We start from the raw sequence: 24,905 nt of genomic DNA, 5'->3' as shown, positions 1-24,905 counted from the left end.
GCGCGGGCTCGGGGCGCTCCCGGCATCCCTCGCGCGGCAGTGGCGGCGGCGGCGGCGGCGGCGGCGAGGCGGAGGCGGAGGCCCGTGTGCGGCTGGGGCCGGCGGCCGGTGGAGGAGTGAGGGCGGCGAAGGACCTGAGAGGAAGTCGGGCCGGGGGCCGCCGCCGCCGCCATGCAGGAGATCATCGCTAGCGTGGACCACATTAAGTTCGACTTGGAGATCGCGGTGGAGCAGCAGCTCGGGGCGCAGCCGCTGCCCTTCCCCGGCATGGACAGTGAGCGCGGGGCCGGGCGGGCGGGCGAGAGCGACTGCGGTCGGGGACATCTGTCTCTCGGCCCCGGAACCCCATTTTCCTCCCTCGGACTCCGGAGCCCCCCCCCCCCCCCCCCGCCACGCGCGCTTTCTCGGGTCTTCGGACCCCTGGGGCCACCGAGGTCCGCTTCGGGCGGTGCTGGTGTAATTCTGGAACGAGGGCGAGTCACCCCGGGTCGGCAGCCCCAGCCCCGGGCCAGTCCTGGGCTGTGCGCCCCGCCCCACTCGCTGAGCGGCCGCACCGGGTCCGAAGGGGAGCCCCGCCGAGGGAGGGGTCTCCTCCCAGGACTCGCTCTCCGGGGAGCGCATCTCCAGGTCTGGCCTTGTCCCCCACTTTTTCTCTGGTCCCCAGGGAAACATCGCACCCAGGCACCTGAGCCCCCCCCTTTAACCCTCTTCCTTCCCCTGGCTTCTCCACCCCCCAGCGCAGACTTTGAAAGACATAGCAGTTTTCCTGTCTCCTCCCGTTTGTGCACCTGCTTCGGATCTGCAACTGGAAAGCGCACGCCACGGACGGGGAACGGAGGCCCGGGTGGGGAAGGGACTTGGAGCCCACGCACAGCCAGGCTGTGTCCCGCAGCTGCCAGCTGCCCTCAGGCAGCCCAGCCTTCTCACACCCCTGTGACCCGCCTCTCTGCTAGCAAGGGCACGCCCAAGAGACCACGGGGCTCCCCGACCCCCGCAACCACCGATGAGGGTCCCCTGGGTGCTCCCCGACCCCTCCGACCACCGAGGAGAGTCCCCCGGGCGCTCCCCGACCCCTCCGACCACTGATGAGAGTCCCCCTGGGGCGTTCCCCGACCCCTCCGACCACTGATGGGAGTCCCCCGGGCTCCTCGACCCCTCCGACCACTGAGGGGTCCCCCCGGGCGCTCCCCAACCCCTCTGTCTGCGACCTCTTGGTGCGCACACACTCACGTGCAGCTTCTCATTTCTCACTCTTGGTCTCTTTGTGTCTCAGGGGCACTGGTTTGAGGCCGTGGGACCATCCCACGCCCGCTTGGCAACACAGATCCAGGAGCCTGTGAGGGTGGGGACGGTGGCAGGGGCCCCACGTGGCTGTCCCGGGACACAGGCAGCCCGAGCCCTCCCCATTTGTCCGTGCTCACGGTCAGGGTGTTAAAGCCTGCTTACCTTCCCTGAGCTGCTTTCCCATCCCAGTGCTGGGAAGAACCCAGTTCTGCCCTTGAGACATACTCCTTATCCCATCTGCCTGAGCCTTAGTCAGACGTAGCAACAGAGGGAGAAAGAGATGTCTTCCATCTGCTGGTTTGCTCCCCAAGTGCCCCAGCAGCCCGGGCCTGGACCAGGTAGCTAAGGCCAGGAGCCTGGAACTCCATCTGGGTCTCCCACGTGGGTAGCAGAGACCCAAGCCCTTGAGTCGTCATCTGTTGCTTCCCAGGATGATTGACAGCAAGCTGAATCAGAAGTGGAGGGGCAAGACTTGACCCAGTACTCTGATCATGGCATGTGGGCATCCCAAGTGGCCACTTAACCTGCTGTGCCACGCCTGCTCCTAAATGGTGTATATTTTTTAAGATTGTATTATTTATTTTCTTGAGAGGGAGTGAGAGAGAGAGGTCTTTCATCCTCTGGTTCACTCCCCAAATGGCCACAACAGCTGGAGCTGAGCCGATTAGAAGCTGGAGCCAGGAGCTTCTTCCAGGTCTCCCACGCGAGTACAGGGGCCCAAGCACTTGGGCCATAGCAGAGAGCTGAATGGGAAAAGGAGCAGCCGGGACTCGAACCGGCACCCATATAGGATGCCGGCACTGCAGGTGGAGGCTTAGCCCACTACACCACAGCAATGGCCCCAGTGGTATGTTTTTAAATGCAAGGTTTTCATTTTTGAGATGCGAACAGAGTGACACCCCAAGTTCTACAACCTTAGCTCTGTGCGGCACAGTCTGCCTATTTTGAGAACCCAAGGAATCCCTTGCAGTAGTGGGGGAAGCACGTAAGCCACTCCAGAGAGGCCGCCAGTGGGTTTCAGCAGTTCTGAAACGGCTGCTGGTAGAGAAGACTTCGTGAGCCCAGGGAGCGTTTAATCCGCTAGCCATGGCCAGTGGATTCCTGGACTCGCAGACCCCTGGCCCGAGCCCCCCGACTTCCCTGCGCTGCACCTGTGGGAATACAGGCTGTGCCCCTCAGCAGGGACGTGGGTGCCGCATACCCAGGGCCTTCCTGCCTGTGCTCTGCCCCCTGACCAGCGTCCCGAGGCACCCAGCCCCTCCTCCTAGGCCCTGTTTGCTTGTGCTCTGTCCCATCTTCTCTCCTGCCTGTGAAGTAGCTCTCCTGGAAGCGCTGAGCGGAGGGTAATTAGCTCATTTCTGTGAGCCTGTGCGCCATCTTTCCATCCCCCACCCACTCTTAACTCCTTGGAAGGAACTTGTGTGCAGGAAGCTCTCAGCAAGCCTGGGTAATGGCTGGTTTCACTGTGTACATCTCACCTGCCGGGTAGGACTCAAACAGGCAGCTTTGTCCTTGCTCGGTTGGGTCTTGTTACTCCACTTCCTCCCCGTGAGCCCGTCATGAGTCAGACTGAACAGGTTCCTCCCTGGTAGCTTTAGCCGTCCCCAGCACAGCTGCGCACTGTGCTGATGTAGCACCGCAGCACTGGCTGATGGCGCTCCTCTCCTCTCCTCCCCACAGAATCGGGGGCTGCTGTCTGCGAGTTCTTCCTGAAAGCTGCCTGTGGCAAAGGTAAGGGATCTCCGCTCCCTGACGCCCCCCGAGGTGATCTTCCGTCACCGTGTCCGCTAGCAGACTTGTGGGCCGCCAGGGCTCCGGCTAGCATTGCGTTCTGCAGACTAATGGCCTCCCCAAACGCTGGCCTGCTCCTCTGAGGCTGCCTGCTGACCTCCTCTTCCCTGAGGCCATGGGCTAACCCAGGACAGGGACAGAGGGAGCCCAGCCTGGAGGTGCTTTTGGAACACTCTTAGGGTCACAGAGTTACTCTGGGCCTGAACCCCATGTCTGAACCCAGACGTTTCTGATTCCACCGTCTTCAGATGCTCACTGTCCTCTGGCTGCTTAGCAAAACACCCCACAGTGATCTGCCTTTGTGGGGAGCAGGGGTTGGGCTTTTTCGCACTAACCAGGCCCATAGGCCGCAGAACCAGACGTCACCCGTGTGCAGGTCTTGCCACTCTTACCCCATTGCAAAGTTTATCTGGGATCCGGAGTTTGAATCGGGAGCATCCCAGGAACGGTGTTCACGTGGAGTGTGGGCTCTGCCGCAGGGACGTGCCACGGAAGCAGCAGACCTTGCAAGTCAATGCCCCAGGTGGGCGTTGTGCTCTGCGGCCAGGACACCTCCACAACTGGGCTGCCCATCTCCTTCCCGGGTCTTGACAGTTGTTCTGCCCTCCTGAGCACAGCCGTCCCTAACTCAGGGCGCCGTGAACTGGTAGAGCAGCCGCTCGCCACATGTGCTGTGCAGGCCTCCCGTTAATTAAAACTCGGTCAAATGCAAAACGCATTTCCTCAGCCACACTGGTGATGTTTTCAGTGCTCAGTAGCTACGTGTGTCTGGTGGCCGTGATATTGGGCAGCAGAGATGGAGAACATGTCTATCCCTGTAGAAAGTTCTGTTGGACCAGGGTGGTCTCAGAGCCTCATTCTGGTTAGGCCTTCTCCGTGGTCCTGCCATGCTGGGGGTAGCTCACCTGGACCGATGACCGCTCGGGTCCTGCTGCAGAAGGCAGCACACCTCTGCTGTTTGTATTCACCACATCGGCTCACTTCTGAAGTTCATCTTTCTTCATCTTGGAGGCTAAGTGGGCACCCGTAACTGGCAGTGGAGCTTACCTGGAGTCCAGGCTTCTGCTGTTGGCCCTCTTTCTCCTCTAGACTTTCCCAAGCTCCAGTCTGTGACCCCTGGAATTATCCCTTAATTAAACTACCTCCCCCTGCACCTAGTTTTGTTATGTGTCCATCTTACAGTGACAGCTGTGAAGTCTTCATTTGATGTTTTAGTTATATTTTTCTAGAACATCTCAAAATAAAATACTATTGAAAAATTTTTAAAAGGATTTTATTCATTTATTTGAGAGGTAGAGTTTCAGATAGAGAGGGAGTGACAGAGAGAAAGGTCTTCCATCCACTGGTTCACTTCCCAAATGGCTGCAACTGCCAAAGCTGGACCAGTCCAGAACCAGGAGCCAGGAGCTTCTTCCAGGTCTCCCATGTGGGTGCAGGGGCATCTTGTACTGCTTTCTCAGGCCATTAGCAGAGAGCTGGATCGGAAGTGGAACAGCTAGGACTAGAACCAGTGCCCATATGGGATGCTGGCACTGCAGGCAGAAGCTTAGCCCACTGTGCCACGGCGCCGGCCCCCAACTATTGAAATTTGAAACGTGCGCCAGAGCACTGCCTAAAGACACCTTGTCTTCTGCCAGGGCACCTCTGCCCCTTCCAGGTAGTGCCGCTTTCAGGTGGCTCAGGGAGGTGTGGGGTGCAGGCACCAGGGCTCCCCTGCTCTCCTCACGCCACTCCCTTTTCCTTGGCAGGGGGCATGTGCCCATTCCGCCACATCAGCGGCGAGAAGACAGTTGTGTGCAAACACTGGCTGCGTGGGCTGTGCAAGAAAGGGGACCAGTGCGAGTTCCTGCATGAGTACGACATGACCAAGATGCCCGAGTGCTACTTCTATTCCAAGTTCGGTGAGGCCCATGGAACCTTGGGAGGCTCGGTCGAGAACCGAGACCCAGAGGGGTCAGGTGGCAGCTCAAGGCCCGCGGCGTCTCTGTCTGCCTCTCCCATCCTTCCAGCTTCCAGCTGTGAACGTAGGCAATGCCTGCCAGGGCCTTGTGCTTGAGAGCCTCACACACACAGGCTCTTCAGTGAGGGGTGTCATGGTGATTCTCTGATAACCCCCTCGTGCCTCTGCAGTGCTCCAGAGTGTGGAGCACTTTGAGTACTTAGGGACTGGGATGTTGAGGCTAGCGAGGGTCCCAGTAAACAAACAAGGAGTGCTGCTGGCTGAAGGCCTTGCTCCACTTGGCCACCTTCTCGCTGAAGTCTGCTCCTCCTCGGGGCGCGTTCCCTCATCACCCCCGGGGCTGAGCTGCTTCCTTCTGTTTGGGAGCGTGACCCTGGGGAAGCTCCACATCCGATTCAGCCCTTCAGAGCCGTGGGTCAGGCGACCGCAAGCCCTGTTCTTCACCGTGAAGCTGAGAGGGCCTACATAGCACGTGGCCACAGCTATCCTGAGGGGCCTGCCCTGAGACGCAGGCAGAGGGGCTGCCCGGTGCAGAGCTGAACAGTGCTGTTGTACTCCCTGATGAGACGAGTGCCCAGAGTCTCTGTTCCTCTCTGCTCTTCAAGGTATCCCAGAAGCACCGTGGGTCAGCTCGAGGGCTGGCACTGGCCCTGGGTCCTGTGCAGGGAGCCTGTGGAGGCTGCAGTGAGCTGGAGTGTACTGGGCACGCCTCCTGCAGCACCCCAGGCGTGGCCTGCTGGCTCGTTATAGTTGTGGCTGGTTTGTGGAGGGGACATAAGCTGCGAAGTCAAGGCAGACAGAAACGGGACCCAGGTTTCTCAGATCCCCACCCTCCAGCAGCTGCAGGGCCTGGTGCAGGGGCAGCGCCTGTGGCTCCCGTCCCCTGCGGCATAGCCCTGGCAGTAGGGAGGACAGACTCGGTCCTTGCCTCCTGGGGCTTTGGCTCCAGGGGCCCTGGGGGAGAGGCAGCTGCTGTGCCAGTGAGGCCACTGAGAAACTGCCTCCTGGAAGGCTTGAGGGGATGAAAGGGGGGCGGCTCCACAGCGGGACCTGCCTCGGGCTCAGTGGCCAGGGCGACGTCTGGAGGAGACGTGAGCCGGGAGCTGCAGGCTAAGAAGTGGCCAGTCCTGGCCGAAGGTTGGTCCTGGGCAGCAAGGCCACTGAGGCCAGCTGCATGTGCTGAGCCTGTGGGGGGCTGGGGCAGGAGTTTGCCTCTGCTCTGTGTTGTGAGCCAGGTGTGCGAACATGGACTGGAGGTGGGCGGGCACCGCGGAGGTGGCGTCAATGCTGGGAGCCATTTAGGCCATTTGCCCCTGAAAGGTGCCGTCATCACCATCGTTTAGCACCTGCCACCAAGGGACCCAGCCCCCGGCTCCCAGGTCGTTCCTGCTGTGGTCCTAAACGGTGGAGTTCTTCAGACCCTGCGGTCCTGGCGCTCAGATGGAGCGAGCCGCTGCCCGTAGCACAGTCGTTTCCTGCGCTCAGTGAATGCGGCTGCGTGCCAGGCCCCCTCACTGTCCACTCCCTCTGCCTGGGCAAGAGGCAGAACACTGGAGTTTGGGGAGTCTGTGCCCTGGCCAGCCTCTGCCGCTGTCGTTGACGCCCGCCCCCAAGCAGTACTGACGTGTGTGAGCGACGGGGGCCCAGAGAAGCTCGGCCTCGGCCTCAGGGCTCACCCTACTGGACGCCAGAGCCGCCTGGCCCCTCTGGCCGCGGGAGCAGCCTCATGCCTGGGTTTCCCTACAGGGGAGTGCAGCAACAAGGAGTGCCCCTTCCTGCACATCGACCCCGAGTCCAAGATCAAGGACTGCCCCTGGTATGACCGCGGCTTCTGCAAGCACGGTAGGCACCAGAGTGGGCAGGGCACCCCGGGAGAGCACATGCCAGCTGGGTAACCTGGGCCATCACCCTAACTGCACAAACCCTGACCTGCCGCTGGAAGGCTTCTTCCTACCCCGAGCCTCAGCCTCCCCAGGTGCCTGTTCTCACCTGCCTCTCTGATGAGACCAGTGAGCAGGGGCCAAGGCCCAGCCCGTGACCCCTGTGAATCAGATACAAAGCCTGCACTTGAGCCAGACTCTGGCTCTCTGCATCCAGGCAGTGTGGGTGGGGCCTTGGCTGGTAGAGGGGATGTGTGTGGGACACAGCACTTGGTTCTGCAGGTCCCCTGTGCAGGCACCGGCACACGCGGAGAGTCATCTGTGTGAATTACCTCGTGGGATTCTGCCCGGAGGGCCCCTCGTGCAAATTCATGCAGTGAGTAGCCAGCCCTGCCATCACCATCACCATCACCACCCCTCACTGCTGTCCTCCGGCTGCCCTCAGTGTCTTTCTGAGTCCAGCTGAGCACTGGTCACAGTTTTGTCAGCACCAGAACAGAGGCAAGGGTGGGAGGTAGGAGAGGAACCACCGCTTCCTCCTGAGCTGAGAGGCGACTCTGCCTAGACCCGCACTTCACCTTCCTTGGGTCACGCGTTATCTGGGAATGTGATGAGGGCTGGGCCTGTGCTCCAGACACACACACACACACACACACACGGCATCTTACATGTCACCTAGGGAGCATAGGGACCACAAGTTAAGACTCCGTTGGCCGGCGCCGGCACACCGGGGTCTAGTCCTGGTCGGGGCACTGGATTCTATCCCGGTTGCCCCTCTTCCAGGCCAGCTCTCTGCTATGGCCCGGGAAGGCAGTGGAGGATGGCCCAGGTCCTTGGGCCCTGCACCCCATGGGAGACCAGGAGGAAGCACCTGGCTCCTGCCATCAGATCAGCACGGTGCGCTGGCCGTGGCAGCCATTGGAGGGTGAACCAACGGCAAAGGAAGACCCTTCTCTCTCTCTCTCACTGTTCACTCTGCCTGTTAAAAAAAAAAAAAAAAAGACTCCATGCTCCCGACACACACACACACACACGGCACCTTACATGTCACCTAGGGAGCGCAGGGACCACAAGTGAAGACTGTGTGCTCCCGACACACACACACACACACACAGCACCTTACATGTCACCTAGGGAGCGCAGGGACCACAAGTGAAGACTCTGTGCTCTGCAGGAAGGGAACTAGTTTCCGGGCCTCCTCTGGAAGTCCTCAGCTCGAGGTCACACACACAGTAGTGCAGGTCACTCCAGCAAGTGTGGAAGAGAGAACGTCCCCATTTCACACACTGGCAGCTTGCGGGCTTCTGCCTGGGGTAACACTGGGACTGCAGAAAACCCCTCCTCATCCCCGCCTGCTTCCCCCGCGCTGCTCAGCCTGCAACAGGAGCATAGTCGCTTGGTCTCTGCCTCACCGTGGCTCCAGACTTGAGAGCCCAGGAGCCAGTGTGTGGTCCAGGGATTCCTGCTTGTGGGCCAGGCGTGTCACCACGGCTTCTGTGCATGGCCCACGCGTGCTGACACTGAAGTCGGAGCCCACGGTGCAGGCTGGCACATGCCTGCTGCCGAGACCGGCCCCGCCATTCCTGTCGTCTCGGAGCAGCACTGTCCCCGGCCTCCTGGCACAGTGTGGGCAGAGCTGGGCCTGAGCCCAAGACCGTCGGTTGTGCTGTCACCGTGTGTGCCAAGGCGTTGCTAGGTGCGACTTGGAGCACAGGCTGACCTTTGTCCTCTCTCATCGGCTCTTCTTCTCTTGTCCTCTTTCCCCCTGGCTACTGGGTGACCAGCCCTCGGTTTGAACTGCCCATGGGAACCACGGAGCAGCCCCCACTGCCGCAGCAGACACAGCCTCCAACCAAGGTACCGTGCCTGGCGCCTCCTCGGCCTGCGCCTCCGTGTATAGCCTGCCACAGACATGGCTGGGCACCGTGGGAGAGGAGGGGAGTCTCCCACATCCCCACAGAAAACTCGGGGAGCAGAGCGGCGTGTGTCCCTCGGGAGCTGACTTCCCACGGGCCTCCTGTTGCCTGGCCAGCCTAGGACCGCCGAGAACAGGCTGCAGATGGGGCTAGCTGGCGTGGGACCGGCTGCTCAGGACTGGGCCTCACATCCGCTTTGTCTCGGGGTCCAAGCCTTTCCTTCACAAACAAGGAAACGGACTCCTGGTGTGGGGGGACAGCGGGCCCACGTGAAGCCTGCTGGATGGGCAGAGGTGGGAGCAGACCGAGGCCTGCTGGTCTGTTGTCCCTGGCAGTGTCCTCGCCGCTCCTGTGCAGCTTCCAGCACACCAGCAGTGGAGGGCGCAGAGAACGGGACGGAAGGACGAGCTGGCTCCAGTTTGCCAGACAGGGGCTCCACAACCAAGCAGCTAGGCTGTCCCCTCTAGCAAGAGATGGAAATGCCCTAGACTGGTGGGGTTCTGCAGCAGCCCCCCATCCCGCAAAGCCAAGGGTACCCAGTTCTGGGAGCCCCAGAGGCCTGGCCTGGGTGTAGGACAAGGCCGCCGAGAGGCTCACCCAGCAAAGTCGCCTGCTGATCCTGAAGCCTCACCTCGGACCCGCTGGGTCTGAGCCGGCTGCCGGAGGCTGAGTGACAGGTGTAGCTGCGCTCGCCCTCCCCTCAGCCCCTCCCTGGGTGCCGCTGCCAGTCGCACCGAAGTCTGTTGGGCAGCTCTGAACGCAGCTGTGACTGCCTGGGGGTTTCCTAGGCCAGAGCCCGCAGTTGAGGGGTCAGAGCCAGGAACCCAGCTGGCTGGGAGATGGCCTGTCAAGTCCCCAGCCAGGAGCCCCCGCCCCCTCTTTCTTGCGTGACTCCCTGGAGGAGGGCCCTCTCAGCCCCTAGACCCCAGGGCAGCGTGGCAGGCTCCAACTGTTTCTCTGTGACTGTTGCTCGCCGTGTAGGCCGCTAAACATCTGGCTGAACCAAGCGTTCATCCTGACCTGAAGCTAGAACCTCAGAAACAAAAGTAAGGCTGACCATGCCCTCGCCCCACTGCCCAGAGACCTCCTCTCGTCTCTTGATGTTTTGTTTTCCACTTTTATTTTCTGTTTTTGTCTGTCTGCATGGTGTTTTCGGGCAGCGGCTCCTGCCATCATCACCAGCTGTTTTTCTGCCCTCTGCAGAGGGGCCATGGCGGAAGCCCTTCTTCCTGCTGGCTGAGCGGGACTAGTCCCGCCCTCTTTTTTTCCTGACCCCATCAGTAGTCTGCGTGCACGTGGTTTCCGCAGTAAAACCGTGTTGTGTAACTCTTTCCAGCAAAGTAACAATCCGCCATTACAAAGGTCGTCCTCCTTGATCCAGTTAACGAGTCAGAACTCTTCTCCCAATCAGCAGAGAGCCCCGCAGGTCATCGGGGTCATGCAGAGTCAAAGCAGCAGTGCTGGCAACCGGGGACCCCGGCCGCTGGAGCAGGTCACCTGTTACAAGGTGAGTGTCGGGGCGGGGGGCAGGCTGGGCTCCTCTCTCCCCCTTCCTGAGATGCATGGTGCATTTCGCAAAATGAATACCTCTTTGTTTTTGCCGACCGTAAGAGTAAAGTTGGGCCACTGTGGTGGCTAGAGACCAGCTACTTCTCCCGCCACACCCAAGGCAAGGTGACTGACAGCATAAAGTGCTGCCGGGCGCACTGCACTTGCAAGAAAGTGTGGGCAGTTCGGGGAGTGGGCCTGAGGCCTCCGAGGCCTTGGATCCTGCGTGGGCACACCCAAAGGAATAGGACTAAGCAGGGCCCACAGGGGTCGGGGCCTGGATTAGAACACCCCTCCTGCTCCCCATCTCCGATACATTAAATGAGACGTTACATGGAAAGAGTGAACTTAAAGAACCTACTAGAAAACCTGTTTTTCTTGCTCCTGCTCTGGGTGGGAAGGAGGGGGAATCCCTGGAGAGTGTGCAGTTGCTGTCTGGCTTCCCTGGGAGTCTGGGCCTGTGTTCACGCCCTCGGTGAGGGCTCAGTCCCTCCGGGGTGGCATGCATATGGCAGGAGCAACCCCCAGTGCTCTGAGGAGTATGTTGTCAACCAGGCCACACACAGTCCCCCAGCTAAGGGCTCCAAAGGATGAGTTTGTGACTAGAAGTCACAAATACAAGGAAACAAGCTCCACGAGTGAGTCACAAACAGCCCACGGGGGAACTAGACCCACAGACTGCAGATCTGGGGCCTCTAAACATAAAATACGGAATTAGTACATGCGGTTTGTAAAAGGCTTTCTACAAGACCGTCTGCCCTGTGTAGGGTACAAAGTGAGTATTGTCCTTCAGAGTTCTGGTGTCACACTTTGGTTCCCTTAAAGGAGAACACATCAGGGACCCCGCGCCATGTTTGGAGAACTGCTGTTCCTCACACAAGTTCAAGTCTAATAGCGATGTTAGCACAGAGCCCTGACGCGCACAGCATTCTGCAGTCTCTATAATACCTGCGGCTCCCTCCATAGCAGTCTATGGAAACCTGATCTCTTCCAGCGATCACCGCTCACTTCGCCAGCGCTCTGTGGGCAGACACTTCACAGTTTGGCTGCTGACAGCAGTGCTGAGTCTGACACTTGGCCATTTCTGAGTCTGGTCTGACGATGGTGCTGCAGGCCATGCCTGTAAGAGGCAGGTCTGAGTCCAGGGGCTTCTACTAAGCCTCCCTAGAACTTGCCCGACAGAAAGGCTGGGTCCTGGGACACTCCGGAGGCCCTCAGGTTATTCACGGAGAAGTTGGATCCAGCTGTGGCTCTTTCCTTGGAGGAGTCTGCATGAATGAAACTTGGGTGTGTGCATTTAGGGGCAGCCTCCCTAGAGACTTCTGGGCTGAGCCCTGGCCTGTGAGCAGCCAGCCAGCCTCCATGGCGCAGGGAGAGCCGGCATCTCGCCCCACCCCCACCCAAGATGTCCAGCAGGGCTTCCTCTATGAGGCCACCTCTAGGCCTCAAATCTTAGAAAGGCGGGGGTTTTGGGGCACCCGACTTTACCACAGCTGTCACTCCATGAATGTGCCCAGGAACCTGGTCCCCAGGGTCAGCTGTGGAGGCTGTGCTGGCTCCCTCCGGTCGTCACATCAGCTTAAGGGCTGACTGGCAGCTCCCTGGGCCACTCCTGCAAACCAAGCTCAAAACTTGAAGGCCTGCTGGCCAAGGGGAACGGCCCAGCCCAGCGCACTAGGCAGTGCACTAGGCAGACGGAGGGGGGAGGGGGTGCGGGAGGCTGCTGCTTGCTTCCTTGTGGTTCCCTTGTGTGCTCTGAAAACATCACCAGAAACGAAGGGAAGCTAGGAAAGGCCAGGTAACCAGGCAGGGGAAGTCGGCTGGGCCAGACTGGAGAGGTGAACAGTTCCCCCAGGTAGCTTAGAAGTGCCAGGGCCAGGAGGTCAAACTTCAGGCACAGCCTGGGGCGGGCACCTGCTGGATTCTCTCACTTGTTCCCTCCTGCGCCCTGCCAGGGAGCCCTAGAGGTAAGTGACTGGGCTGCCGTGCCACCACTTCATGCCCCGTGGCCAGCACAGGCCATCGGTGGCCTTGTTCGCCACGTGCTGGGTTGCTGGCTGCAGGGTCTGTTGCCGCGGGACCTTCCTCGACCTGCCTCTCCCTCGTGACTGAAGGAAACTACACTGAGAACCTTGGAGCCCTGTCCCCAGTCTGGTATTTGGTAGGCGCTGCCTTCGTTGAAAAGTGCATTCAAAACCTGTGTTTTTGTCTCCTCCTCCCCCCCCCTGCTGTTCCCAGTGTGGTGAAAAAGGACACTACGCCAACAGATGCACCAAAGGGCACTTGGCCTTTCTCAGTGGACAGTGACAGCAGCCGGAGCCAGCTCAGAGCAGCCCGCGGGGCCCCGCTGTTGGGAGCCTGCGTTTTACTGCTCAGTGCAGTGGCGGTGCGGCCCTGGCTAGAGCTGGCAGGCAGGTGCTGGGGGGCCACGTCTGTTCATTCCCTATCATCTTGCTGTAATCTGTTTTTAAGGAGGGACACGCGCTTCAGTTGGGTTCCCTAAGTCGCCATCATGTTTGTCTAGACCTCCTTTCTGGGGCTCCCACCCCCCACCCCCCACCCCCGGGGGGCTGGGGGAGGGTAAGGGGCGGAGTTGCTGGGGAAAGGCTTTGTCGGGAGGATGGCCTTTCCCTCAGTGCCTCATCAGACCCCAGCTCTTGGTGACCCCAGGGACGGGTGGGTCACTCAGAGCCGTAGCCAGGTCATACCTGCTTCCTTGGTGTCCTGCTGAACCCTGAAGCTGTGCCTGTCCATGTGACTTGAAGGAGGGGTCCTTCATGGCAAGCTAAGTGCACGCACTGCCTCAGCCAGGCCCTGGTCCACCACGGACGTGCGAGGGTGCAGGACTCTCAGGTGAGATTCTCCCGGGACACCTGCCTGGCAGTGTTTCAGGCCCACCTTCAGCTGGAGCTGCAGACTGCTCTTTAAATAGCTGACCTAGCCCACCTGCGCCTACCTCCTGCCCACCCAGCGGCTGCTGTCACTTGGACACCTGTGGCATGCAGAAGAGACCGCCCTGCCCGAGCCTGGAAAATGTGAAACCATCGCCTGCAGCCTGCAGGGCAAGTGGGCCTATCCAAGTTCAATTGCAGGAACAATTTTTATGGAGTTGATTAAAGCTTGTTTTTTAAGCTGTGTCTCATTACTTCAGGGACAACATGCCAAGGAGAAGATTGGCTGTGCTAGCCGCCCACCACAAAGCTGGGGTAGTAGCATTTTCTTGTCCCACTCAACAAATGTGACTCTCAGAAGGGAAATGCTGCTGCCAGAAGGCCTATGGGGAGATGTTCTCATGTCAGGTGACACCTGTCCATCCGGATTCACATCTAGGAGGTGCTGGGCACAGCAACTCCAGCCACGCCCACTCGGTGCAGTATGTATGCTCACCATACAGCCTCAGCAAAGAAGTGCGGGCCTTCATCCACCTGAAGACCCCAGGTGACAGGCAGTGGGCCATGGTGTTTCCAAATAGGAGGCCACATTCCCTGCAGCCTGGGTGCCAACACTGCCTGAGGGCTCTCTGGGGCAATGCAGGAAGGTTGTGGAGAGGAAGCCAGTCACCCACAAGATTGCCCGTCCAGAACCACAGGATGGCCAAGGGTGGGGTCTGGCGTTGCCTCACACCACTGAGCACCAGCACTGGGCTGACCAAAGGCCAGAGTGCCCACAACACTCATGGCAGGGAACACACCTCTGGGCAATGTTTTTGGAAACCAGAGTCCCTTAGTGAGCGGAGACTGCCAAGTGCTATGGGGAGCCTGCTGAGGCTTTGTGGGTCAAAGCACCGTGTCTCACCAGGGCTGGCTGTTAGCTCCTCCCCGCAGTGCAGTGGGAACCCTGGAGCACACGGCAGTGGCTAGACCAGGCAATCAGCACACGTACCCATCATCTTTTATTGGGCATTAGTTCTCAGTTATGGTATGAAAGGATTCGGCAACAACAGTTCCTCACAGAGGGGAGCGGAGCCAGGAAGGTTGAGGTCAGGAATGCAGGGTGCGCCCTCCACATCGGCCTCTCAATGGTACTTGCGTCGCCGCTCATGTTCTGAAGTCAGGAAGGCAAGATGGTGAGTTTCTTAAAAGGTTTTAGTGAAAGCACACAAAGCCCAGGGATTCCTTTCAGGACAGGATCCAGAACCCCCTGGCAGCCTGCAGCCTGTGGGTACTGAGGCACCTCAGAAGCCCACCTGCTACCTGGCCAGGCTCTTCCAAAAGGGACACCAGCTCTGGAGGCAGCAGGCCCTGGCACATAGACTGGAGGGGGCTGAACAGCCCAGGAACCCCTGACAGGCTGCCACTAGCACTTCCCAACATCCCCAACCACTTCAAAGCACGGGACAGGAGCAGACTGTCCCACTCAGCCTATTTCCCTCTTCGTGCTGGCCGCTAGGGATCGAGCCTATTTGAGCAGAGCCTGCAGTCTCTCCTAGGATGCTTCATCTCGCTCTCCTATCGATGTCCTGCTGCAGGTTTCTCACTTACACAGTATCCCAGGTACTATATTCTGCTAAGTCCCTCCAATTCTTCTGGGTGGGAGTGTAGATAAGGAACAGGATAAAGGTCCCTTGGCGCCAGAAGGTGGACTGCCAGCCACATCGAGCAGTGACCCCACCCACCCTCCATGGGGCACGGGGGGCGAGACGTGCAGAGGCACTCACTGAGCTCCTTGTAAGAAAGGCAGTAGCTGAAAAGCACGTAAGCTGCCAGCACCATGTTCACCCCGGCGATGCTCCCCTTCTTCACGTTGATGTACTTGTTGTAATACCGGTGGTAACCTGCGGACAGAGGAGGCGCTCACTGCCCCGCCTTGCTGGGGGGGTTTCAGAGCGCACAGCGGAGTCTAGCTGAAACTAGGGGCCCCACTTCTGCTCTGGCTTTTCAAGCCACTCGCTCTGTGTTCACTGGGTGATAACGGTGAAAAGCACAGATGCCCCATAGGCCAATCCCAAATCCACACGTAACCCCACACTGGCTCTGCCACTATGGTTTGAGTTTGACCTTGTGCACTTGGCTCAGCTGCCCAGCCTTTGATCCCACCGCCAGCCCTGAAGGTCTCCTTACCCTAATTCTAACCCAAACTCCCCCTGATTCTAGTAAGGGCTACTTGCTCATGGCCAAGTGGGCCAGCCAGGTGCTAGGGGAGGGGGCAGGCTTCCACGCGTTCATGTCTTCACGAAGTGCCCAACCTCATGCGGAAGCCCACCGAAGGGGAAAAACAGTGCCTGCCCTCTTGGTTCACAGAGGTGAAGAGGAGGGAAATGATGGTTCAAAGCAGTGCGCTCTGGGCACGACAGGCCACATGCACCACCCTGGAGTTAGAGGTGAGCGGGGCTTGCAGCTGAGGGGGAAGTCTGAGGAAGGCCCTGGACAAGAGGAAAGGCACCACAGGGCAGCCAGAATTAGGCAAACAGGAGGGCCCCTGTGATGTGGGTCTTGTGCGTGTGCACTTTCAGCTCTGCAGGACGGGCCGCTGTAAATGCTTGCCCTCCAGGCTGTGGCAGGGAGATGGGGTCACAAACTGAGGTCCACTGTGTCAAACTCATCTTAGAGAAGCTTTAGGTGTAAAAATGCTCCCAGGTGGGGCCGGCACTGTGGCGTAGTGGGTAAAGCCACCACCTTCAGTGCTGACATCCCAGCTGCTCCACTTCCAACCCAGCTCTCTGCTATGCCCTGGGAAAGCAGTGGAAGATGGCCCAAGTGCTTGGGACCCTGTACCACGTGGGAAACCTGGAAGAAGGCTCCTGGCTTCAGATTGGCCCAGCTCCAGCCATTGCGGCCATCTGGGGAGTGAACCAATGAATGGAAAAGACTGATCTCTCTCTCGCCTCTGCCTCTCTGTAATTCTGTCCTTGAAATAAATAAATCTTTGGGAAAAAAAATGCTCACAGACATTTTGTCAAGAAGCAGGCAGGGCTACTGATTCCAAGCAACAGAAGCCATTTTCTGGGCTGACTACTGCAGAGCGCTGCTGGACGGGGCCGAACGTGGAAATCCAAGGGCTAGTGATACCTTCCTGTCCTTCTCTAAGAATTTACTGGGCTGAGACAAGGCCCAGAAGAACTCGTAGCGTAGAGACCCACAACACAGAGATCTGTCTTTGTTTATACCCATTCAGAAGGCTCTGACCTCTTTGAAATGCTCCAGCGATGCCTTTAGGGGTGAAATCCCGCATCAGGAGCCAGCTTGGCAGCTCCCCCACTTTGACATCCATCAGTCTCTTCTCCTTCAGTGGTACTGAAAAGAATGAAAGAAACACACCCACTGAATAATCCCCCAGTGATACGAACTACCCTTTTATGTGCATCACACAATGACACAGAGGCTGCACACGGATGATGCTCAGAATAAACACGTTCATCAAGTCCAGTTTTTTTTGTTGTTTTTTTTTAATTTTTATTTTTGACAGGCAGAGTGGACAGTGAGAGACAGAGACAGAGAGAAAGGTCTTCCTTTTGCCGTTGGTTCACCCTCCAATGGCCGCCGCGGTAGCGCGCTGCAGCCAGCGCACCGCGCTGATCCGATGGCAGGAGCCAGGTGCTTCTCCTGGTCTCCCATGGGGTGCAGGGCCCAAGCACTTGGGCCATCCTCCACTGCACTCCCGGGCCACAGCAGAGAGCTGGCCTGGAAGAGGGGCAACCGGGACAGAATCCGGTGCCCCGACCGGGACTAGAACCTGGTGTGCCGGCGCCGCTAGGCGGAGGATTAGCCTATTGAGCCGCGGCGCCGGCCCATCAAGTCCAGTTTTAACCCTGGATCTATGCCACAGCAGAACTGCTACAGTGACAGCCTTATTAACCAGCAGGATGTTTGAATGGCAGCTTGCTGGGAACAGCTTTACAAGCCCAGGGCCACAAGGAAGAAAGCAATGAAGTGGAAGACAGCATAGACTACTACAAAACACACACCAACTTTATTAGCTTGTTTTATCTTCGTAAGTAGGGCGAGCAAGTGGGCAACTTGGCCAAGGTCACACACGTGCAGCCTGGAGAGAAGCCACCAAGCCACTGAAGCCAATCTGGGGGTGAGCCTGTCCAAGGCCTAGGGACCTGTGGCTAGACAAAGGATGGGGAGAGAGAGTGGTGGGACGTGCCCTCAAGTATCTCACTAACTGAAAACCCTGGTTTACTGGACAAGGACACCAGCATTGGGCTCACACAGGTGCCAACCTTCCCAGACATGCCAGCTGAGTAAGTCCAATAGGACCAGCCACAGCAAGCGTCCCACCTGAGACCAGGGAGGTCAACAGTTCAGAGAGGCGGGAATAAGAGCCATGTGTTCCAAGTCAAAAGTCTCAGTAAAAACCTCTCCAAGTGATTCAGTGGGCCTCAGATCACATCCCAGTGAGAATCCTGGGACAAGGAACAAGAAGTCTCCCGGTTGAGGCCGTAACTGTACTCGTCTCCAGGCCCAAGACGAAATCAAGGAGGGCTGGTCTCCCTTTGCCTCCCTGCAGAGGTCAGTTCTGAAAAGCTATCAGCAGATGTCTGCAGGGCAAGGAATCCAGGTCTACTGTCTGTTCTTATAGACCAGCCACAGGAGAGGCGAGCCCATCACCCCAAGGTTTCTCCTGCATTTTGTGGTTCCTTCAGATCCAGGCCCAGGAGTCCACTGAGGGGAAGCCCATGGGGGCCCTGACATCTCCCAACACAGCCAAGGCTTCAAGGCCGCTTGTAATCTGCTCCGGGCCACCTGCAGAAGCAGACACACAGCCTTCAGTGTGAAGACCGGTGCTTGGGGCGGGCACTGTGGTACAGCGGTTAAGCCACTGCCTGCGACACCTGGTCAAGCTTCGGCTCCCCTCTTCTGATGCATCCTGGGAGGCAGCAGATGATGGCTCAAGTGCTTGGGCCCTGCCACCCACATGGGAGACCCAGATGGACTCCTGTGCTGGACTCCTGGCTTAGGGAGTGACCCAGCAGATGGAGCTCTCTCTCCATGGAACGGAGGTGGCAGGTGGAGAGGCGGCGGCTTCGGCCTATGGTTTGCATGCATGGTTTTAGGGACAGTCAATCAGAGTGGCCCTAACTTTCCATCCAGCCTCATCCACTAAGTACTTGCACCTACTGCTCACCAGGCAGCAGGCCACGCGCTGTGCATGTGGCACTCGGGACAGCCTTGCTCTCAAGCAGCGGACATTCTGCTGATGGTGCAAAGAGCTCCTAACCTGCTCATCTCCCTGCGCTCCTCCCACTTCAGCCCAGCCCCTCTCCGCTCAGATGCCACAGGCACCGCGAGAGATGCGAGCTGTGCCAAATGCCCGGCCCAGAATTGTGCTGGAGGTCAGTGTTTTAGACTGCTCTAAGACTGGTGGCTCCAAAAGAAAAAGAAAAAAATAGGCCGGCGCTGCGGCTCAACAGGCTAATCCTCCGCCTAGCAGCGCCGGCACACCGGGTTCTAGTCCCGGTCGGGGCGCCGGATTCTGTCCCGGTTGCCCCTCTTCCAGTCCAGCTCTCTGCTGTGGCCCAGGAGTGCAGTGGAGGATGGCCCAAGTGCTTAGGCCCTGCACCCGCATGGGAGACCAGGATAAGCGCCTGGCTCCCGCCTTCGGATCAGCGCGGCGCGCCAACCGCGGCGGCCATTGGAGGGTGAACCAACGGCAAAAGGAAGACCTTTCTCTCTGTCTCTGTCTCTCACTGTCCACTCTGCCTGTCAAAAATAAAAAAAGAAAAAGAAAAAACCATTTCTGGGCACAGTGAGGCTACTTTTTTCCCCACATTCCTAGAAACTGTATAAACAGGGCGACGCTGTGGCGTAGCAGGTAAAGCCACCGCCTGCGGTGCTGGCATCCCATGTGGGGTTCACTTCCAATCCAGTTCTCTGCTATGGCCTGGGAAGGCAGTGGAGGATGGCCCAAGTCCTTGGGTCCCTGCACCTGCGTGGGAAACCCGGAGGAAGCTCCTGTCTCCTGGATTCGGACCAGTGCAGCTCCGGCTGTTGCGGCCAATTGGGAAGTAGACCAGTGAATGGAAGACCCCTCTCTCTCTCTCGGCTTCTCCTTCTCTCTCTCTCTCTCTCTTCTCCTTCTCTCTCTGAGTAACTCTGACTTTTGAATAAATAAATAAATCTTTAAAAAAAAAAGAAACTGTGTAAACATATTCTGCACACACAGGGCCATGTTCAGGGAGTGGCGAGGTGCTTGGCACATCACAGGAAGACAAAAGACAACAAGGTCCAATCTATGTTACTACCGATTCATATCTCAGCACTCGGAAGACAAGAGTGTTTCCTTAAATGAAGAAATCTATAAGCAAAGAAAACCAAAGCCATCGGCCTATGTAGAGGCCCACCCCACTCAACAGAGGTGCGTCTGCACTTACGGAGTGCAAGGCGGCCTTGCGCCCTGGGCAGCCATGCTGGAATCCTTCCCCGGCTCTGGGGAGCCACGGCAGGTGACACGCAAACTCTGAGGTCAAGTCTGCTGGGTTTGGTGCCACCTCGTAGCTGTGCGCCCGGCCTCAACTTCCTGTTCTGTCTCGGCTGCCTTCTTTGTACAACCAGAGCAATAAAGTACCCACCTTGGTCCTTGGCTTTAGGTACTACCAAGTTGGGAACTATTACTTTTCTGCCTGACTGGGAGCCACCTGAGGGTGGCAACAGCCCCTCACAGCTCCTGGTATGTGACAGACTCTCAGTAGTGGCTGTGGAACAACCATAGGTTCTTGAGGGGGTAGATGAGTCTCTGACTTTAAGAAGCCTACTGTCGGGGCCAGTGTTGTGGCAAAGCGGGTAAAGCCGCCACCAGTAACGCCGGCATCCCATATGGGCACAAGTTCATGTCCCGGCTGCTCCACTTCCAATCCAGCTCTCTACTAATGGCCTGAGAAAAGCAGTGGATGATGGCCCAAGGGTTTGGGCCCCTGCTACCCATGTGGGAGACCAGGATGAAGCTCCTGGCTTTGGCCTGGCCCAGTGAATCAGCAGATGGAAAATCTCTCCTTCAAAATAAATAAATCTTTTTTTTTTTTTTTCTGACAGGCAGAGTGGATAGTGAGAGAGAGAGAGAGAGAGACAGAGAGAAAGGTCTTCCTTTTTGCCGTTGGTTCACCCTTCAATGGTCGCTGCGGCCGGCGCATTGCGCTGATCCGAAGCCAGGAGCCAGGTGCTTCCTTCTGGTCTCCCATGCAGGTGCAGGGCCCAAGCACTTGGGCCATCCTCCACTGCCTTCCCGGGCCATAGCAGAGAGCTGGCCTGGAAGAGGGGCAACCGGGATAGAATCCGGCGCCCCAACCGGGACTAGAACCCGGTGTCCCGGCGCTGCAAGGAGGAGGATTAGCCTGTTGAGCCATGGCACTGGCCAAAATAAATAAATCTTAAAAAAAAAAAAAAAGCCTACTGTCCACTTCCCTTGGCGCCGCATGGAAAGGCCAAGTACCTCCAGGTGCTCCAGCCAACCCAGGACCCGGCCAGAGAGCAGATTGTAGGCTTTGCAGGCCTCATAAGGTCCCTGTATCACAGTCTTTTTCAAAAACATTTAAACCATTCTGAGCTCATGGCCACACAGAAACAGGCAGCAGGGTATCTGGCCCCGGTGGGCAGCCTGCTCGCTCTGATCCTATCTGCTGTGGAAAATCCACACTTCCTTCACTCTGTTTGCTCATGAACTAGCTGATTCTGTGCTGTGGTCAAGGGCACAAAAGATCACTATACTTAGAAGAAGGGGACTCCAATTTCACCTGGGGTGATGCTGAATGGGCCGGGCCTGGATGCAACCTTGCCTAAAGGTCAGAGCAGAAGCTGGGTGCTCAACTGGGACCAGGCAGTGTTGCAAGTATCTTTCAGCTACTTAACGGTTTAACCTGAGTCCAGAATGTTCTTCTTTACAACTCTTCTCCCACTTAAATAAGGCACCAGGCCTCAACGCTCCCTTTCACGCAGTGTCTCCTTTAAACAACACAGTGGGTGAGGAATATTATCACGCCCATTTCACAGATGGGAAAACAGCTTCACTCTCAGCTTTTCTTATCCTTTCTTCACTTCTCCAGCCTGAGATGATAGAGAAACTGGGGGCAAGTGTTTGGCCGAGTGGTGCAAACACTGCTTGGGAGGTGGAACTGCTCCGTTTCCAGCTTCCTGCTAATGCACATCCGTGAATGGCGGCAGGGCCGGGCGCTGAGGACAGAAATGAGGCCCTTGGGGACCTAGGTAGTTGCCAGTCATGCAGGACACCTGGATTGGCTTCTCATCTCCTGGTTTCCGCCTGGCCCAGCCCTGGCTGCTGTGAGCATGTGGGAAGTAGATCAGTATGTGGGAGATTTCTGTCTCTGTTATCTCTCTGCCTCTCAAATTAAATAAACTAATGTTACAAAGAATATACAGGGGCCGGTGCTGTGGAGCTGCCGCCTGCAGTGCAGGCATCCCATATGGGCTGCTCCACTTCTGATCCAGCTCTCTGCTGTGGCCTGGGAAAGCAGCAGAGGATGGCCCAAGTCCTTGGGCCCCTGCACCCACGTGGGAGACCTAGAAGCAGCTCCTGGCTCCTGGCTTAGGGTTGGCACAGCTCCGGCTGTTGCAGCCAACTGGGGAGTGAACCAGAGGATGGAAGTCCTCTCTCTCTCTGCCTCTCCTTCTCTTCTGTGTAACTCTTTCAAATAAATAAATAAATCTTTAAAAAAAATTAATATGGAAACTGGGGTAAGACACACAGGGTTTAATCAAAACTCTGCCACTGTCATTGTCTGGACCTCAGGCCCCACCACCTCTCAGACCTTTATTTTCCTCATCTTTAAAATGGGATCAACATTCCCGGCACTGACTCCTTGACAAGGCTCCTCTGAGGACCTAGGACTTAAAAATTCTTCCCTGCCGGCGCAGCGGCTCACTAGGCTAATCCTCCGCCTTGCGGCGCTGGCACACCGGGTTCTAGTCCCGGTCGGGGCACCGGATTCTGTCCCGGTTGCCCCTCTTCCAGGCCAGCTCTCTGCTGTGGACCGGAAGTGCAGTGGAGGATGGCCCAAGTGCTTGGGCCCTGCACCCCATGGGAGACCAGGAGAAGCACCTGGCTCCTGCCTTCGGATCAGCGTGGTGTGCCGGCCGCAGCGGCCATTGGAGGGTGAACCAACGGCAAAGGAAGACCTTTCTCTCTGTCTCTCTCACTGTCCACTCTGTCAAAAAATTTTTTAAAAAAATTAAAAAATGCTTCCCTATTTGTATATACTTACAGCATATATTTTTGTAATGACATTTATATAGTCATACTATTTGCATGTATATATGTATATATATGGAAATAAGGAGTCTGGAATGTCACCGAAATGCTTGCCGGCCCTAAGTCACCCTGGCGAGAAAAGCTCGTTGACACAGAGGCCCCAGGCGCCGGGGTTTGAACCCCAGCCCCAGCCCTCGGAGTCGTGACCTTCAATAGGTCACTTCACCTCCCTCAGCCTATCCAGCGAATACACATGGGACCTTCCGTGATGTAAGGCACCGGGCTAAGCACTGGCTCCTCCCGAGCTCCAGCTCTGGGAGGATGGAAGCTACACGGGGGGGTTCAGGTGCAATGCGCCCGGGGCGCGGCGGGGAGGAGAGCCGCTATTCCCCGGCGCAGACAGCGAGAGCGGCCCGAGGTGGCGCCTTCCCAGCTCCAGAAGCACGGCCCGCCGCGGCCTTCCGAGCCGAACCCGGGCTGCGCGGGCCCTGCGTAGCAAAAGCCGCAGCTGGACAAGCCGAGGGTCAGACGGCTCAGGACCCCGAAGCCAAGGGTCCGGGGTGCGTCAGGTGCGGCCGCAGTGTCACAGCGAAGGGCCGGAGGCTGCGCACCGCGTCCCCTCCAAGTGCGGCTCTGAGCCCTGAATCCCGAATCCCGACTCCAACCACGGAATCCAAACAGCACGCCCCAGAGCGGCTCACTCACCGACTGACGCCATCTTGGAGTCCTGGTGTCCCCTGTGCCGGCCGCGCGAAGGCTGCTGGGTAGAGAGGACGCGCGCCTGCGGGCGCGGAGAGCAGAGGTTCACGGGAAGCAGGTCACGGCTGCCGCGACTCTGTGACTGTAAGAGCGCCATGAGGTGAAGGGCGGAGCTAGACTGTATTCCACAGGGTGGGAAGGGATCCTCCCTCCAGATAAGGGGACAAAAGGAATAGGGTTAGGGTTTAATTTAATTTAAAAGTGCTTCGCGGTGGTGGGACAGGTTGGTCCAGTCAGGGGGCGTTGTTCGTTCAGGCCGTCCGTTTGAAGAGTTTTGCCCTAAGATGCGCTTTTTTGCTGTCTGCTTTGTGTCCCTATTTGAGTCTGTCTTACCCGCGTCTGTGACTAGGACATCCGTTTCTAGATCCATCTGACTTGATTTCCATCAAATTAAGACTAAATAGCAGTGGAGCCGGCGTTGTGGCAGAGCGAGTTAAGCCCCTGCCTGTGAGGCCAGCATCCCACAGGAGCACCAGTTCAAGTCCCAGCTGCTCCACTTCCAACCCAAGGCCCTGCTAATGTGCCTAAGAAAACAGCAGATACCACTCACATAGGAGACCCAGATGGAGTTCCTGGCTCCTGGCTTCACCCTAGCCTCTCTCCCTCCCTCCCTCCCTCTGTAATTCTGCCTTTCAAATACATAAAACAAATCTTATTTTTAAAAGTAGTATACACAGGCCGGCGCCGCGGCTCACTAGGCTAATCCTCTGCCTTGCGGCGCCGGCACACCGGGTTCTAGTCCCGGTCGGGGCACCGATCCTGTCCCGGTTGCCCCTCTTCCAGGCCAGCTCTCTGCTGTGGCTGGGGAGTGCAGTGGAGGATGGTCCAAGTGCTTGGGCCCTGCACCCGTATGGGAGACCAGGAGAAGCACCTGGCTCCTGCCATCGGATCAGCGCGGTGCCCCGGCCGCAGCGCGCTACCGCGGCGGCCATTGGAGGGTGAACCAACGGCAAAAAGGAAGACCTTTCTCTCTGTCTCTCTCTCACTATCCACTCTGCCTGTCAAAAAAAAAAAAAAAAAAAAAAAAAGTAGTATACACAGAAATGAACCATTAGAAAATGTAAGGACTTGGGCCATGTAGGTATGTGTTCACAGAGGATAACAGTCCATCAACAGTGTTGGTAAGATTAAGTTACGAACCAACAGCCTGGTATATGGGTTTCCTCATTCTTTTCTTTGGATTGGAGATCTTCCATCCACTGGTTTACTCCCCAAATGGCCACAATGGCCAGGGCTGGGCCAGGCCAAAGCCAAGACCCAAGAGTTTCCTGCAGGTCTCCCACATGGGTGCAGAGGCCCAAGCATTCCAAACCAGCACCCATATGGGATGCCAGCATTGCAGACGGTGGCTTAACCTGCTGCCCTATGATGCTGGCCCCAAACTTCCTGCATTTTTATGGCAATATTTCAAGCAATCTCTTATTCCAATGTTCATATTTGTATGGAGAGGAAAGTTCCTAAGAAAAGTAATCATTGGGGCTGGCACTGAGCATAGTGGGTAAAGCTGCCACCTGCAGTGCTGGCATCCCATATGGGCGCCAGTTCAAGTCTGGCTGCTCCACTCCTGATCCAGCTCTCTGCTATGGCCTGGGAAAGCTGTAGAAGATGACCCAAGTCCTTGGG

General features: G+C 57.6%; 2 protein-coding genes across 4 annotated transcripts; one reads left to right on the top strand and one right to left on the bottom strand.

Annotated features, from left to right (window-relative positions):
- The first annotated feature begins 65 nt into the window (after window positions 1–65).
- CPSF4 (cleavage and polyadenylation specific factor 4) lies at window positions 66–13,510 on the top strand. Of its 3 annotated transcripts, none has more exons than XM_062180237.1 (8): window positions 66–274; window positions 2,965–3,015; window positions 4,824–4,976; window positions 6,782–6,877; window positions 7,198–7,291; window positions 8,700–8,772; window positions 10,246–10,338; window positions 12,618–13,510. In XM_062180237.1, the coding sequence occupies exons 1-8, from the start codon at window positions 172–174 to the stop codon at window positions 12,684–12,686; spliced, it is 732 nt and encodes a 243-aa protein (XP_062036221.1). In that variant the 5' UTR covers window positions 66–171; the 3' UTR covers window positions 12,687–13,510. The 3 variants fall into 3 exon arrangements, with proteins under 3 accessions (XP_062036221.1, XP_062036220.1, XP_062036219.1); XM_062180236.1 differs by having other exon boundaries at window positions 10,243–10,338; XM_062180235.1 differs by having other exon boundaries at window positions 10,168–10,338.
- Window positions 13,511–14,252: 742 nt separating this feature from the next.
- Window positions 14,253–23,323, bottom strand: ATP5MF (ATP synthase membrane subunit f). Its single transcript, XM_062180242.1, has 4 exons — window positions 23,229–23,323; window positions 16,505–16,612; window positions 15,037–15,153; window positions 14,253–14,423 (listed from the first exon to the last, which is right to left on the bottom strand). Exons 1-4 carry the CDS (start codon window positions 23,239–23,241, stop codon window positions 14,395–14,397), a joined length of 267 nt encoding a protein of 88 aa, XP_062036226.1. The 5' UTR covers window positions 23,242–23,323; the 3' UTR covers window positions 14,253–14,394.
- Window positions 23,324–24,905: the final 1,582 nt, after the last annotated feature.

This window comes from Lepus europaeus, chromosome 21 (genome assembly GCF_033115175.1).
Source record: "Lepus europaeus isolate LE1 chromosome 21, mLepTim1.pri, whole genome shotgun sequence".
Taxonomy (NCBI): Eukaryota; Metazoa; Chordata; class Mammalia; order Lagomorpha; family Leporidae; genus Lepus; species Lepus europaeus.
This window is presented reverse-complemented; position numbering and strand designations above follow the sequence as displayed.

Coding starts and splice junctions, on each gene's coding strand:
- CPSF4 (XM_062180235.1), top strand. CDS start 172: ATGCAGGAGATCATCGCTAGCGTGGACCACATTAAGTTCGACTTGGAG. Junction 4,977..6,781: donor CTACTTCTATTCCAAGTTCG/GTGAGGCCCATG, acceptor GTTTCCCTACAG/GGGAGTGCAGCAACAAGGAG. Junction 6,878..7,197: donor CCGCGGCTTCTGCAAGCACG/GTAGGCACCAGA, acceptor TTGGTTCTGCAG/GTCCCCTGTGCAGGCACCGG.
- ATP5MF (XM_062180242.1), bottom strand. Junction 15,154..16,504: donor CGCTGGAGCATTTCAAAGAG/GTCAGAGCCTTC, acceptor CTCTGTCCGCAG/GTTACCACCGGTATTACAAC. Junction 14,424..15,036: donor CCTTTCTTACAAGGAGCTCA/GTGAGTGCCTCT, acceptor TCCTGACTTCAG/AACATGAGCGGCGACGCAAG.